A 16,199-nucleotide genomic window follows, 5' to 3' on the forward strand; every position below is an offset into this window, starting at 1 on the left:
GGTTGGGGGATAAGACAATGCGCATATTTGTGAATATCTGACGCCTATTCCAATACAAGTAGTTACAAAACAAAACGTGTCTGGAGCTTTGTTTCGTTATAAAAAAAAATGGGTGCCACGAAACACTGGATTGTACATTTCAGCTTTTTGGATTTCATACTTTTGAACCCATTTATATGAGTGAATACCCTTCTCTATGGGTGAAATACAAATATCGTACACATTGTAATCAATCAATCAATCAATCAATCAATCCTTTTATTTAGACACAAAAAATAGATAGATAGATATATAGATAGATAGATAGATAGATAGATAGATAGATAGATAGATAGATAGATAGATAGATAGATAGATAGATAGATAGATAGATAGATAGATAGATANGATAGATAGATAGATAGATAGATAGATAGATAGATAGATAGATAGATAGATAGATAGATAGATAGATAGATAGATAGATAGATAGATAGATAGATGAAATACTGTAATTTTCACCTATTGTTCAATAAAAAGTAAGATGAAGGAAGTCCTGATCGGCTATCCTGTGCTCCTGAAAACAAGCATCCCTACATGATGATTCCACCACCATCTTTCATAATAGTTTTTTCATGTTGGGTAAAAATGCAGTTTTGGTCTCATTTGACCAGATCACCATCTTCAGCGTGATTCCGTTCCCTATATGGCCTACAGTAAACATTAAATGTGAATGTTATGCCTCTCTTCTTGTCGCTCTTCCACAGAGGCATGGTTGTGGTGTGTGTGACTGACCAATGTCTTGCCAATAGACCCTACCAATGGAACTTTAGATCTCGAACAACAGGCCTCCTAACTGCTTTTAATGCTCTCCTTCATCGGAATGTCAGTTCAGGTGGATGACCATAGGTTTTCAGTTCTACCATACACTTTCTGCTTCCTCATTGAATGAGATTTGTGAGATCTACAAAGCTTTGAATACTGTTTTATAACCTGACCCTGTTAACTTCTTTGCAACTTTATCCTTGCCTTGTCTGTGCTAATTGGTCTGCATGTTATTGTTTATTCAGTAAGATTCTCTTAGCAAATCTCTGAGGTCTTTTATGAATAGGATCTTTCGAGTTGAAAATAAGCACATATTCGTTAGAATTGATTTTACTTAGGGGCATCTAATTAAAGTGGACTGAAGAATGTGCATCACTTTTTTGTAACCCCTCTCCGCACTTACCCTTTTTGTTCAACATAAGATCACTCCGTCTACATAAAATTCTTATAAAATTTATTGCAGCTTGTGATTGTAACAACCTATTAGAGTTCAAAGAATTCTTTTTCTTAAGCAGTCTAACATATATTACTGTTTTAACCTTTTACTTTTTGTAAATTTAGAACCTTAACCTTTTTTACTTGAATTCTTACCTGAATGAAGTTTGTGTGGGAAATGAGTAGCTATTTAGATTAGATTAAGATTTTTAAGAAAGCATACGATGTTTAGTTATTATACAGCAGAGAGTTACAAATGCAAATTAAAATAAAAGCTATCTCCCTTTGCACACATTTGTTTGTCTGTGGCTGACTTGGACGAACCGCTCTAAGACACGTCAACCATAGCGTCCCCCTTAAAATCAACAGAAAATTGCGCAAACAAACGAGGTTCATTAATTTCAGCACAAATTTACCCCACACGCGCCTGCGAAGGTAGTTAACCCCTGTATAACAACCTTGTGTATATTTTATTTTCGTTATCTTGGAATTAAAGGGGATTCGTCAGAGTTACTCGGTCGCGCATGCGCGCTAAGCTCCAGCAAGCAAAATTCCTGCTTTTTATTATTCGTGGAGCAAGGCTGCGGATGGAAAGTTATCTCGATAAAACTGACAGCTACGCTTTGTCGTCGTTGACTGGTTAGCCCTGATCTGATTAGGGCGCAGTTAGCACAGAGACGCCGTCGCTTACACGACGAGAAAAAAGCACATCATCATCATCTCGCGAACTATTTTGCTAGGTAGCATTAGGTAGCTAATGCTAGCATGACAAATTTAGCCTTTTCCTGTGTTTATCCAGGTAGCTAGCGAGGTCTCAGTCTCAGGTGTCGCAGAAGGTAGCTGGAGCTTGTAGCCTACTGACATTTAAAGGTTCCCAGGAAGAGCTTGTGTTGGAAACATCATTGTGCATCGGCGTGTCAGTCAAGACTGCTGCTGCTGTGCCAACTGACTGAGTGAGTAACATTAGCTGTAACATTCCCCACTTCTGCTGCGACAGTCAATAATGTATGAACCCCTCCCGTTTATTAAAGAAACTCTAAATTCACCGTAAGGTCATTATGTGTCAGTGTGCTGACTGAAAGGTTATGTTAGACTTGGATAATAGATAGCTATGACATAACGCTAAGTAGACACCTGTAGTCACTTCAGTTAGCTGCACGGTGGCTGCTTAACTTAGCTAACAAAATAAGAAGCACAGACCCTGAATTATGTTATTAGTGTTTTTATGACTTTAATGTTGATTAAAAATATTGTAGAGTCGCGAAGAGAGCAAAACAACAAGCCTATCTAATGGGTTCCCTGAATTGATGGCCAGCTGTTACATGTCTGCAGAACACATGATTTCCAGGTGTTGCAGCAGAACTTCAGCTTTAGGTTTGGGTTTCAGTAGAACTTTAAACAAACTCGAGGCAGTTTTTAGCTGAGTCGTGTGCCTTAATATTTGAGTTGGTAGTGGAACAGTTTTGGCATTGCTATTGTTCAGTTTAACAGACTGGGATGAGCTAAAGTATTAGCTTAAACGGCGTTGAAAAACATGTTGTTGTTTTTTTTACATGGTTGAAGGATTGGTTTCTGTTGGGTGAGTTGATCTATAGCATCGTTTTAGTTTAAAAAACGAGTTATTTACAGATGATTCACACAACATTAAAGTGAAACCAAGACTGTCAAGATGGGGGTTTAAAGACCTAAAGGAGTCTTAATGTTTTTCATTTTACTTAATTCATACACCTTTGTTAACGTATAAGTTAATATAATATTAAATTAAAGCAAGATACTACATTGCTTTCATTTATTTTTAAATGAAATATAGTTAAATCATACGGCTAATGTTCTGTTTATTTAAACTATCTGTAACTCGTGGCATATCAATGCCTTTTAAATCAGCTTATTCTTTATTTTTATTTTTTGGAACATACATAATGGAAGACATTATCTTACCACAGACCTTTTAAGTTTAAGTGATAAATTGAACTTGTGTTTGAAAAATGATTTTCATATGAATTCAAAGAAAATGATTGCAAAGTTCTGGTACGGTCACATCCTTATTTAGGATTCACTAAATCAAATAAAAAGATGCTCTTTAAGGGGGGGGAGTAGCTACTAATGTTGGCATAAATCAAGGAAATTGTCCACAAGCTGCAGCCAGAGATTTGCTAATAGTTGCATATGTATCTATAATTATAGGACTTAGTAGAATTCATTCCTGCAAAATTAAAAAATACTTACATTTCTGTTTGTAAAGCAAAGTTTTGGAGCAGATTGTGCAGTGACCTTATGCAATATTAATATTGACCAAAGTGAATAAGCAATACAATAGCATGGTTTCTGTGAAGTACAGAAATAAGAAACAAATTTGATTTGTTGTTCTGACTTGCATTTTATGTTAGATGTTATATATATTCAAACTCTCTTCAAGCATTGTATACAGTAGGGCTGCTTAGTTAAATTTATGTGGTTGCAATATTGTTAGTAAATGATGCAATGTCAGTATCAGTTATGATTAATGCACATTTCCCCTTCTCCTTTCGATTGTCACATTGCCTGACACCATCTAAAAAAACAAAACGGATTTCTTAGAATATTAAATTAACCATCAGGCAAGTTTGTGTGTGATGGTTAAAGTCAAAACAGCTACATTGTTGGATATACCTAGTCCCTCAATTTATGTTTAAATATGTGAGTAATTAGTAACCCAAAATCCCAAAAACTGCTTCATTCCAAAATTCATTAAAGGGATTCCCACAAAACTTTCTACACATAAGTTTTGATTAATTTTCTGTCTTTTAGTGGATAAAATAAATGTCTAATAACTCGTAACTATGTAGTCAACCCTTTGCAAGTTTATCTCAATATCCCTGTACACTGTGCAGCTAATGGGTGATCATCCAAGTACTATACAATGGATTTATTTGTCCTAGAAATATATTTGTTTATTGCAGCGAAATGCTTTGCAAGGTAAAGGTATTTGTAAAAAACAAGTTGTTTCATTGCCAAAAGCAACTTTTTAAATGCATTTTCCCCAGTAGTTGGATAGACTAATACTGTGCAGCCCTAATGGAGATGCTGAAGTACTCAGGAAGGCTGTGATGGTTTAAAAAAATGCTGAATAGGTGCAACATGTTCCAAGAAAATATGCCCCAAACTATTATGCGACCTACTGTTGGCCCTGTACACTGGCCATTATCTCCAGCTTGTCTACACAGCTCCAACTCACTCATTTTCTTTTTTTGCGGACAGTTCTCTGGTAACTCGAAAGATGGTTTTGCGTAAAAATCCCAGAAGTAGATTCAGAAGTTTCAGAAACTTTCAGACTGCCCCATCTGGCACCAACAACCACACCATGTTTAAAGTCCATTTAAATTCCTCTTCTTCCCCATTCGGATGCTCTCTTTAAACCTCAACAAGTCTTCACAACATCTTGATGTCTAAATGCACCGAGTTGTTTCCATGTGTATTGGTTGATGTTTGTGTCAACAAGCAGTTTGACTGATTTATCTAATTCGGTTGTGAGTGCTTTAAAATGTATTTACACCTGATTGAACTTTGTTTGCATATGTTTGTTTTAAAGACATAGTAACCAGAAAATAATTTTATTTTGGCTTGGTCCCGGTTCATACTAAATGGCGATCGAGCTTTAAAAAAGTATCCTCTACATCTGGTTCAAGGTGTCGACTGAAACTGTAACCGTAACCGAAAGGCAGCTGGTGTTTTTGTGGATGAACACGAAAAAAAGATATATATATATATATATATATATATAATCAGGGCAACAACAGATGTCGCCGCAGTTTGGCTACAGGAGTTATGTGTGTTGCGCGCTTTGACAGGAAGGGACTGAACTTTGGTTTTAGTGTATCATAGCCACAATAAGAATGCAACGTTTGAGTCAGCTGGTGTTTTTGTCTGGCTTTTATTAGAGGGTGGTGTAAAGGTTCATAGATAAATCGTTTTTATCCAGAAAGAGAGACTTGAGGGCAAGGCAGGAAATGGATGTATCTTGTATAACTGTCAAATAAGCAGTGATTTCACTAAAATGTAATCATATTGTGCAACTTTTAATTTTTTTTAAAGAATCAAACAGCAGATTTAGCATTTCTATTTACATAAAAAGCGTGCGGCCTTTTACGGACAAACAGTCTAATATTTGTAGAAGATTAATCCCAACAGATTGGAACCAGAGAGAAAGAACCGCCCCGTCTGCAGTTTATCTTGAAATCTGCTCGTAATACTTTGCTAATCTCATGTCAGTCCACACTTGTATGAATAGTTCCCTTAAATCTGTTTCATTCACCATTCGACTGCAAAATGACTTTGTTGTTTCAGCATAAGGAGGGGAGGGGCTAATCGAACAGATAAGCCAGATCACTGTGAGGTTTAGGGACGCATGCGCTGGAGTCCAATTAGGTTCAAGGACACATGCCACTGTTCTATGATGACGATTGTGTTTATTTGTTTGACGGAGTATTTAATATATCAGTGTTTTCTTACATGTTGCCCTGTGAGGATTTAGTCTGAAGTTTTACAGATTTGAATGTAGAACATTTTTATTCTTTGATTTAATAAGCCTATTTTTTTACCACTATAGACAGTGTGGCACCACTGCAAGCCTTTGCTCTTGTGTTTGTCATTTAAAGAGTGTGAGAAGACATTGGGTAGTATTAAGTGCTTGACTCAGCTGTGGGTGGGGAAGATACTTGGAAACTTCTCTTGAAATGAGGGGGTGAACAGTTTTCCATTTGCGGTTATTTAATTCTGATTTTTTTATTTTTATATCTGAAGTGTGCTTGCTTTCCTTCACACATTAAATAAAGCTCAAACAAACATCTACTTTTTTAAGACCTTTATTGATTACTTGATGTTAATCTGTCGTCGGAATAGTTTAAATGCAGAAATAAGGCCCCAAAATGGTGGTTGAAATAATAAAAGGTTAAAAATAAATCTCTAATAAGTCAGATACCTCTCACCTAACAGAGAGGAAGGGAGCTATTTCTTCTGTTCATTTATGAACTGCTCTGTTTTACTAGTTGGCTTGACTCATGGTTTGCCATATAATTTTATGGATATATGGATATAAAATAAAATGTAGCCATGTGATGAGAGGCTTCATTTCAGACAAGTTTATCTCTCTTAAATATTTTTGAGAATTTCTGGAAGTAATTAGAATGCTCAAATACCACATGTATTTCAATTTAACTGTGCATCATTTCATGAAAATTTTTATTATATCCCTGTTTCTGTTGCTTGTAGTTTTGCTACCCATTTGAGCTAACTGTTGCATTATTAGTCAGATTATAACCCCTGATTGAACCAAAATGACTAAATGACCTACTGGTAGACATTGTTTATTAAAAGTCCTATTTCCATGCAGAACACTACAAACATTACTTTTACTCATTGGTTCTGAGTGCATAATTGTTTATGAAGATTTTATTTTATTTTATTTTTTGTTTGTTTTCCACTAATACACTTTTTGCGTTTCCTGTTCAGGGCCTACCATCTTGTTTTGCAACTTGTATTTATTTGGACTTTGTCATGTCTGGTCAACACCCAGATGGGATGAAAAGTTTTGGAGGATACTTTCTGTCATATGTAATGTTATTTTGGTAAAGAAAAGAAAAAAAAAGAAAAAATCAATTAAGATCGTAATTGGTATAAAAAAAAATATATTTTCTTTTTAAGCTATATCTTCCGTGCCTAGTTTTAACCTATTTGACCAACTAATTTGTGTTGCACATCACAGGATGTGGCAAATGTTAGCACTTTGTTTGTGGTAAACCCACTTAACAAGAAAGCAGTAAGACATTTAAATGAAATTCTTAACTCTGTTCAGAGAAGAGTAGAAAGTTTTAAAAAAATAAACAGTGACTGCAGAAGTTTGTCACTGATCTCAGTGATTCACTCATTGCAACTTACTAACAGGCAGACAGAAACCACATCCCTTGCATGATCTGAGTAAATGTTCTTAGCAGCACATTCCAAATAATGTTCAAAACTGACACCTAAACCTTTGTCATTGACCAATTACTCTCCCTTTGATGATTGTCTTGTTTGTTGCAGCAGCACCTCTTCAGTGGTGTGAATGAGGGAGACATGGCAGACCGCACGCCACCTCTGGAGTCTGGCCAGCTTCTCAGCCCTGAACTCCCAATCCTGGCCTCACCACCACCCCCAGCCATGGTCAACGGAGAAGGTCCCCAGCAGGTAGACACACACATCTCTGTGCTCACTCACTAGCTCTCTGCTTTCAGTTGCTCTCATATCCAAATGCCTGGCATTTAGAGCTGTACTTTAATTTTGGAAAACCACTTTTCCAAAAGTTACCCATCAAAAAGGTTCTGAGTAGGGGACACTGATAAATCGGCCTTGATTTTCTTAATTTTGGGAGATCTGTGATCAGCCGAGATTTGTACAGCTGATATTATCCAACGATCAGGGATCATTTCAAGGATAGTCCATAGATTTAGTTGGGAAAATTTCATAAGATTAATGTTTTTCAGTTTAGCCATGTGAAAACCAATTTTGTTGTTTTGGATAATTGTGTCCAAGTTCTAATTAACCGGCTGTTAATTTGAGGTCAAAGCTTCACCTGCCATCATCAAAGGGTGACACCCTGCTGTTGAGAAGATTACTGCATGTAGTTATTGTACATGTTCACAGTTAATGTTATTCATTTCATCAGCCTATCTACTTAATACCATATCACATTGTTACCCATTTGTGCTCCTTCTTGGTTCTACCTCTACTTTCAGCACTGTCTCATGAAAGGCCAAACTTGACAAAAGCTGGACAATAACACGTTCTTCACACCCTCCGAGACACACTTGCACGCTGGTGAAACGAATAAAAGATGATAAAGGGAGAGATGGATAAAAAAGATGGATATATAAATTAAGAGAGATGTAAATACAGCACATATAAGATGAATACAGAACAAGCCATAGAAGTCCCCACAGGAGACACTGGAGGTGAATTAGAAGAATTTAGAGGCAATCTTCCTCTTTCATTATACCATCTACTTTCCGCAATGCCAACTCCCTCAACATGATGATGTCACCACTGTGCTTAACACTTTGGCTCCTCTGATTTTGAAACCTTTCTCTTTGCTTTTAGTCTGCTTACAGGTCAATGCATTGGAGTTACATTTGTGAGAAATTCTTTTATGTTCTGTCAGTGGCCTCAAGTTGGCAACTGGTGAACTGTGAAAGAAGAACGATAAATTTTCTTTTTTGTCAAGCATCCCTCATTGTTTTATATTTAGCTCTTGAAGTGGTTACACCAGGGGCAAAAAAAAAAGTGTAAGATTCTGTTGAGCGTTGCAGGGAAGCAGTGATGTGGTATTTGGTTGTTTGGATAAACCTGCAGGGGCCTGTGTGTCATTAAGAAAACACACAAGTGTTTGAAGCCCTGCATGTCGCGCTGTTTATCGACAGCAGAAAAATGTCATTGTTTGAATTAGTCTGATAGCTATTCATTAATTACCTTAACATTATTTATTTGACGACATGCCTCTTTGGGTAATGATTTCATTAAATTCTCAAAGATTCCTGCTTGGTAAGATAGAAAAATGCATTAACGGAGAGTGTTTTAAAAACATTTTGATCTTCCTTTTTATGAAACCCTTATGTTTTTTTTAAAGCTTTTTAACATGCTTAACAGGTTGTGTTCTTACTCAACTAAGTACTGAAACAAACCAAATGGATTTGCTGTCCTCATCAGTTTCTCACTGAACGGAGTTCATAGGCAGCAGCTGCACACTGCTAATGAACCGCATCTCTCTCAGTTTTGATAGCCGTTTTGCCATATATGTACATAATACTGGTTATCTCCCATCATGCCCCGTCAGTATCAGCGTGAGATTAAGCTATCCTGACAAGCCTGAGTGATTTCTTGTCATTTCGCTTGTCACTTGTTTGATTTGCGTCGGTTTTTTTGGGGGTTTTTTTCCCTCCTGATTTCCCGAGGATAGCAATGACCCCACAGTGATCTTTCAGTCATTTCCTCAGTCTTACTCCTGGCAAGGCTTGATAATATCACCACTGCCACATAAAACTGCCTTTCCACCCAGCCTCAGTCATTTTCCACTGTGGAAAAACCCACACCTGAATAAGGCTTTGTTCACTTGGAGATCAAATTTTGCTTGTTTTGTTCATTTGGGAGGGAGGTGTTCTCTGTGAATTCAGTTACCTTACCACCTCTCTCCCAAAGGTTTCCTGATTGCCTGAACATGCCCCTTGTGTGTGTTTACTCAGTTTTATGAGAGCTAAAGGAATAAAATGCTGTTGCCGCTTCCTGACTGTCATCATTACCACTCTGCTGCTCAGAGATTTTCCGACACAGCTAATATACGAATAACGCCTGTTTTTCTTTCCTCTTTTTAATCACCATTTTCAGTATTATCAGTATACAGTTAATTTTAAAGATTCAGGTACATGCATTTAGAAAGATCTAGTGTATAATTATAAAACTATTACATGTACAGCTTCTTTGTACCTTGCAAAAGAATTGGGCTATTTCACATACTGTCACTTTACAACCACTATTTTGAATACATTCTATGTAGATTTTTGTGACAGATCAAACACAAATTAGTGCTGAATTCCTAAATATAAGGGGGGGGGAAAAAACCATGGTTTAAGATTTGCATATGTATTCAAGCCCCCTTTGTTCTAAAACGTATAAATAAAATGGAGAAGTCTCCTAATTAGTAGTCTCCTGGCGTGCAATTTTATCTCTGGTCTGAACGAATGCTGCAGGTGGCTTTTGAAAACACGCCAGCCCCACAGAGAAGTATGGTGGCGACAGCATCATGCTGTGGGAATATTTTTCTTCAGCAAGGACAGGAAGGCCGGTAAGTTGGTAGTGAGACATCAGCGGAAAATTCATTAGAGGTTGAAAGGAGTTACAGTGGGGTGACTATTGTTAACTGGAAACGTGCAGACATGACCTGGTTTGCCGGTCTATCAGTCAAACCTCTCACCGAAAGGCAGAAGAGGACAGTGGTTGCTTTTTAGACCTTTGCTGAGGTAGATAAGATTCGCGGGTAAGATCGGCTTCACAAATAAGTATCCTCTGATTGCCTGTCTCCCAAAATTAAGGAAATCGGTGCACCCCAAATAATTAGATATGTTTTTCTATGTTTAAGGACATTATCAAATTCTTTTGTCTTTATTTATTGTAAAAAATAATTTAAACCTAGTCCTAATTTTAAATGCATTTATAAACATTGATCATTTGTATCAGAGTGGCAAATACAGATTTTTCTTTCTTATATAAAGTATATGCTATTGAGGAGGATGTAACTCTGCCAGCACACCAATTAGAGTGAAAAGTGGAGAGTGACATGTGGAGCAACCTTTTGGGCAGCATAATGTATGTGCTTTTCTTTGAAATGACGTCAGGACCAGATATTTCGGTCTGCATTTTCTAGGTCAGTAGTTTCCGTTCAAATTAGACATTTTCATCTTTGCTTTAGAATAGGCCAGACATTTTAAAGTTGCCTACATACTTAAAACCTTTTGGAACAAAAAGCCTTTTGTTTTGAACTGCATAGTTTTAAAAATATCACATTCAGTGAGTCATGATGCATTCATTAAATCCTGTAAACTGGCTTTCAAAACTCTTTAGTTTGCATTTCTTTTTGGTTATTAACTGTAATTATCATCAAGGTATTTGCCTCAAGAAAGAAATAATCTAATGATGCACAACATGGCTGCTTAGAACTCTGCCTTATATAATTGATATTATTTGTTGTTGCATACTATTAATAAATGCTTAGATTAGAAAACTGAACTTGTCTGTTAGTAGCCTATAGGCTTAATAGTTCCTAAACAAAACATTTGGGATAAAAAAAAAAGAATGAACACACTTTGAAACCCAGGACCTGATATCAGACAAATAAATTATGCCATTAGTTTTTATGTAGCACTATCCTGTTTGATCAATCATTACTGACTATGTAAAGTAATAGTCACTGTAAAGATGCAGTTTATTTATTTATATGTGGTTACCTGGTTACTGTAGGCACTCTTTAGTGGTTATTGAGTGTAATTTGTAACTAGGCAACTGGGTTGGGCAATTAGTTGTAAAAAAAAAACATTATCTAGATTCTCAAATACACTTCAGCTCAGTTCTTAATCACCTCAGTTCTTAATCACCTACATGTGTGTTTGCTAGCTTTTTCATTCTTCCTTCACATGCTCACTTATTCTCGTTACAAAACTAAATGCTACACCAGTTGGTTGGTTGATCATGTACCATGAAACAGACTTTATTCATTTATAAATCAGATTAGAGGGTTGCAAATGATTCATTCATACAGCTTGACGTATTTCATTTTGTATTCATAATATTACAGTCATGTGGCATGGCACTTACCTGGATTTTTTTTTTAAAAAGGAGTGCGTCTTGGCAGATGTTATACAGAGACCCTGTGACTTAGTGAATTATCAGTGTTGGCATCTCCTCAATTCATGTTTCTGGAGATATTTTTGCTGCAAACTGTTAAAAAGCTTAATTAGGTAGCCTAGTGTGCCATGCATATGACTGGTAAGGAACACACACTAAATATAAATTATATTTTAACCCATGAAACAGCATTAGATTATAAAAAGCTTGATGCTAGCTGTCAGCTTCTTCACACACCTTTATTAATCTGCACTCATTTCACTGCATAAGATTTCAAATATAGACATGACTCATGTAATGCATTTTTCATTATAATCTTCTGACCATTGATGTCCAGTCACCTCCAAAAATGCTAAAATTAAATTGTGTGTTGGAAAATAAAAGCACTCACCCAAATACAGCATTCTGATGTACGCTGATCGATATTTTAGCTTGAGATTTTTTTTTCACCCAGAAAAGTTTAAGCAAGGAGTTTATCAAACCTTTTAACTAATCTTTAAAGTGTTTCTGACAGGAGTTCATTCATTTCAGATAAGAACAGCACTGCTGATCCTGACAACACTGTTTGCAGACGTTTATTCCTCCTGTAGCCATCCAGGTAATAGCTGGTGGTTGAGGAGAGTCGTGAGGTCAGAGAGTGGACCTTCAGGACAGATTGCTAAAGTAATGCAGATGAAAGGTCTCCACGTCCCAAAGTTGTTCCAAGGGAAAACTGTCCTCAGAATATTTTGTGTATTCCCTCCAGTATTTAGCAATGTTCGGTTGTTTTAATTGTTCAAGACCAACGTTGATATGCGTTCCTTTGATCAAAAACAGTGGATTATTATGCTGTCCAACCTTATTCTTGTACTCCTTCACAAACACCTAAATGTGTAAAGGTTGATAGCTGTTAAAAAATATAAATACCAAAGATCCTATTCTAATTAAGACACATGCTTGTGAATCTATATAATGAGTTTTGATGTTTGAGGGTTTTCAATAAAGGTGGTATATTTGAACATGCTATTGGTCTGCATTGGAATTCCTTTTGAAAGGTTTTTTTAAGGGGATTATTTTTGTTTTTCCTAATACCTCCACTTAAATCCTTCCCGTGTAGCTCGGTGTGTAGCGACATATTGAAAAAAGAAAAAGGAATCGTTTAGACCTTTTCCTATATTGCCATACCAACGTTTTTTCTTTTTCTTTTAACCAACAGTGGCATGTTCAGTTTGCTCATGGTTGCGACAGGTTTGCAGGCAGGGTTTGCTTATCCCACTGGTGATGTTGAAATCGATACTTAAGACAGCCTAATAAAGTATACAACATCCTGTTTTACGGTGTCCTGCTTTAAGGGCACCATGTGAGTCACACATCTAGGTTTTGAGCTCTGTATTGGTTGCTCTTTGGTTTTCACTTGACACATCTATATTTTGTACTGTTGAATAAAGTATCTCGTAAACTTCACTTTCTTATTGTGACTTTTAATATTCCAAGCCTTTGTTCGCTATTAATGTTGTTGCATCGTCTAAAGCTGGACTAAAAGAGAATAGACTCTGGACTTCATACAGTTTTAAAGTGGAGCTGGAGAAAATGTCAAAATGCAGTTTTCTAGTTTCTTAGGTCTGTTTAGATACTGTAGATTATAGTGAATGGGATGCTAAAACTCATTGTGAGTTATAGGGTGTTTGTGATGATCAGAGAGAGGGTCGAGTAAAATATGAGTACGCTGATAATGAGACCCAATGTTCTTAATTTTGGGAGATCTGCGATTCGCTGATACTGGCATGACAAAACCAATGTTATTCACTGATTTTTATATACCTCTGGAAAGGTTTGAAAATCAGCCACGGTCCCCTTTTGCTCTGCTGTGAGAGAGGGTTACCTGACAGAGCTGCCCACCAGATGCCGCACATTAACTGCATGGTGCAGTAGTTACCCCACTGTTGCCAACTTAGCAACTGCATTGCCGTGTTTAACAACTTTTCAGACAAAAACATCAGTATCGGTCAAAAACGTAATCGGCAGGTCAAGCATTTAAAGCAGTGGTGCTCAAAATCGGTCCTGGAGGGCCGGCATTCTGCATGCTTTAGTTCTCTCCCTGGTGGTATAACAACCTTTTCAGCATGTCAATGTTCTTCTTAGGCCTTCTAATGAGCCATCATTGGATCCAGGTGCGTTAAACTAGGGAAAGAACTAAAACATGTAGGATGCCGGCCCTCAAGGACCGACTATAGGCACCACTGGTTTTAAGATTGGTGATCGACCAGAAATCTACAATCAGTGCACCTCTACTAACATTTGTTAATTATAATCAGTATATCCATCACAATATTTAGCAATCATACTGAAGTTTAATCTTTTCCTGGTATTAGGAAAACATAAGATTTGTGAATTGTTCTATAAGGACAAAAAAATGTTAGTCTTTCTGCTTTGATGTCATAACAAATAAAGACCCTAAAACTAAGTAGTCAGTTTAGTAATCCATTTTTTACCTCGGCAATAAAGATTTTGTTGAAAACTTGTGTGGCAATTAGCTTATGTTTTCAACATGAATAAGCTGTATTGATAACACTGTTATAGACATAATAATCAGTAGTAATTTTGAATTAATTGTTCACATGAACTGAATATGTAAAATTTTGTCAGTACTGCTAAACCTTAATATTTTACTATGCAAGAGGATAATAAAAAAAAGCACATTTGCAATGTTTATGTTTAACCTTTCAGCCATTTTCTTTCTGGGAATTGAATGTAACGTAGGCGTGCTGTTTGTCTGATAAGGTGCGTAAATATCATGACGGCTGGAGAGTGAGGAGCAGGGATTACAGGAGGGGTCTGGGCCCTGACGGAATGAGGCAAGACGGTGGCGACAGTGAAGTGAATTCACTGCGATAGCTGACCCCCTTGGTTTCTGACCTTTTAGTTATAGAAGCAGGGAGGACAGAATATTCTTTGTACTTGTGTTTTTTGTTTTTTTTTTTAATCCAAATCTTTGGCTTTGATATTAACGCTCCATTGGACCAATTATTCTGAGTCAGAAAGGAAGCTCTTGTCTTGGGGTCATTACCTGAGATGATTCCTTTTAAGAGATGACTTTGGCTACAGGATGAATCACTGCTTCCTGCCCCCCCCCTTTGGTTTTTCCTGCGCTTGCCGTTTTGGTTTGGAGCTAAATAGGTAACAGATGAATCGGTCTGCTTCTGTCAATGTTTAAGCCTCACTAATGGCTTTAGCACTTAGCGGTTGGCTGTGCTGATGGATATGTATATTTTCTCCCATTTTGTTCATTACTCTAATTTGTTGGTGCCTAGATTTAACGTTTTAAAACTTTTATGCTTGTTTTTTTTTTGTTCTCCTCTTTTGATGTATTTTAGGACTTTGCTTACTGCCTGAAAACACATTTGTGTTGCCTCATGTTGTTGGCTTCTTATCAAACAGAATCTGTTTAAAAGTCCTTTCAAATGGACTATGATTGATGGATTACAAAAAACAGTGAATACTCGGATGGGATATTAATGAACTTTAACACCTTCTTAGTTTAAACAAAATCTGCACAAAGTGAGGTGACATTTACGACCAAATATATATAGACATGTTTTTTCGCTCAGTTGTGAGTAAACGCAACATATCGTGACTTGAGCTAGGCAAAGAACACAGTCATAAATGTTTACTCTGCTTGTGGCTACGCATTATGTGTGGGCTAATGTTACAGTGGGATAGTGAGACCTGACTCTTAATTTAGCTGTATTTAGCACCGGCCTTGTACGTGGTAACCAGACAGACGAGACAGAACCCTGGACGCGTTCCCTTTACAAGTGACCAGAGGGCTTGAGATGTTGTGACAAATATGCAACCCACTCTTCTTGTCTCCTGGTAGGCCTCTGAATCATCTGCAATGGCGGGGGTGAGCCCACTGTTTGTCAACTGTTGCAAGGAGGAGGGTAATTTGTGACTCAGCAGGGTTTAGGGCACCTTGTTTAAGTCAGTAAAGCAAACCATATCAGCTTAGCTGCTGTGAAAAAGGAATGTTTTAGACACTCCATCCAATTTCTGTAATGGTGGTAAAATGCTTACTTCAGTTTGTTTGTGTCAAAAATTCACAAATGTACAACCAGGTCAGATTTTCTCGTTGCGAAGAAACGAGACACCAGACATGGTGAATCAAAGTGAACAGGTTTTTAAGTATCTTCCACTGCTATCCTCACTAGCATGTTGTAGGTGGAATGCACAAACTCAATCGGTGCCAAAATATTCCAACTTCTTTAGTAGTTGGTTGGTAGTACTCATTTAAGATGCACTTAAATGAGTACGCACCTTACAAATTGTAATGTATAGGGCTCAAGGACACGTAGATGAGCACACTTGTTGATGCATATTCGCGTTAACAATTCACGTTCTGTATGTCAGGTTTGATCATTTTGGTATTTGAGTTGGTTAGAGAACATTGGAATAAAAAAACATTTTTATATAAAAAATAAAGAACAATTTCCCAAGTTTTATTTCCTTATTAGAATAGAGTTTTAAAGTAGTTCCATATTTCTTAACTGTTTTCTATTCAAATGCCAAACTCCTACTTT

General features: G+C 36.9%; 1 protein-coding gene across 2 annotated transcripts in view; it reads left to right on the forward strand.

The window, feature by feature from the left end:
• The first annotated feature begins 1,747 nt into the window (after nucleotides 1-1,747).
• The window catches only part of fndc3a (fibronectin type III domain containing 3A), a 56,665-nt gene continuing 42,213 nt past the window's right edge, over nucleotides 1,748-16,199 (forward strand). Inside the window, exons 1-2 of one of the 2 annotated variants that reach the window (XM_008426371.2) lie at nucleotides 1,748-2,192; nucleotides 7,297-7,440. In XM_008426371.2, coding sequence (XP_008424593.1) covers nucleotides 7,330-7,440 — 111 coding nt within the window. In that variant the 5' untranslated portion in view covers nucleotides 1,748-2,192; nucleotides 7,297-7,329. The remainder of the gene's footprint in view (nucleotides 2,193-7,296; nucleotides 7,441-16,199) is intronic. The other variant, XM_017308326.1, reaches the window with a different exon arrangement.

This window comes from Poecilia reticulata, linkage group LG13, assembly GCF_000633615.1.
Source record: "Poecilia reticulata strain Guanapo linkage group LG13, Guppy_female_1.0+MT, whole genome shotgun sequence".
In the NCBI taxonomy this organism is placed as follows: domain Eukaryota; kingdom Metazoa; phylum Chordata; class Actinopteri; order Cyprinodontiformes; family Poeciliidae; genus Poecilia; species Poecilia reticulata.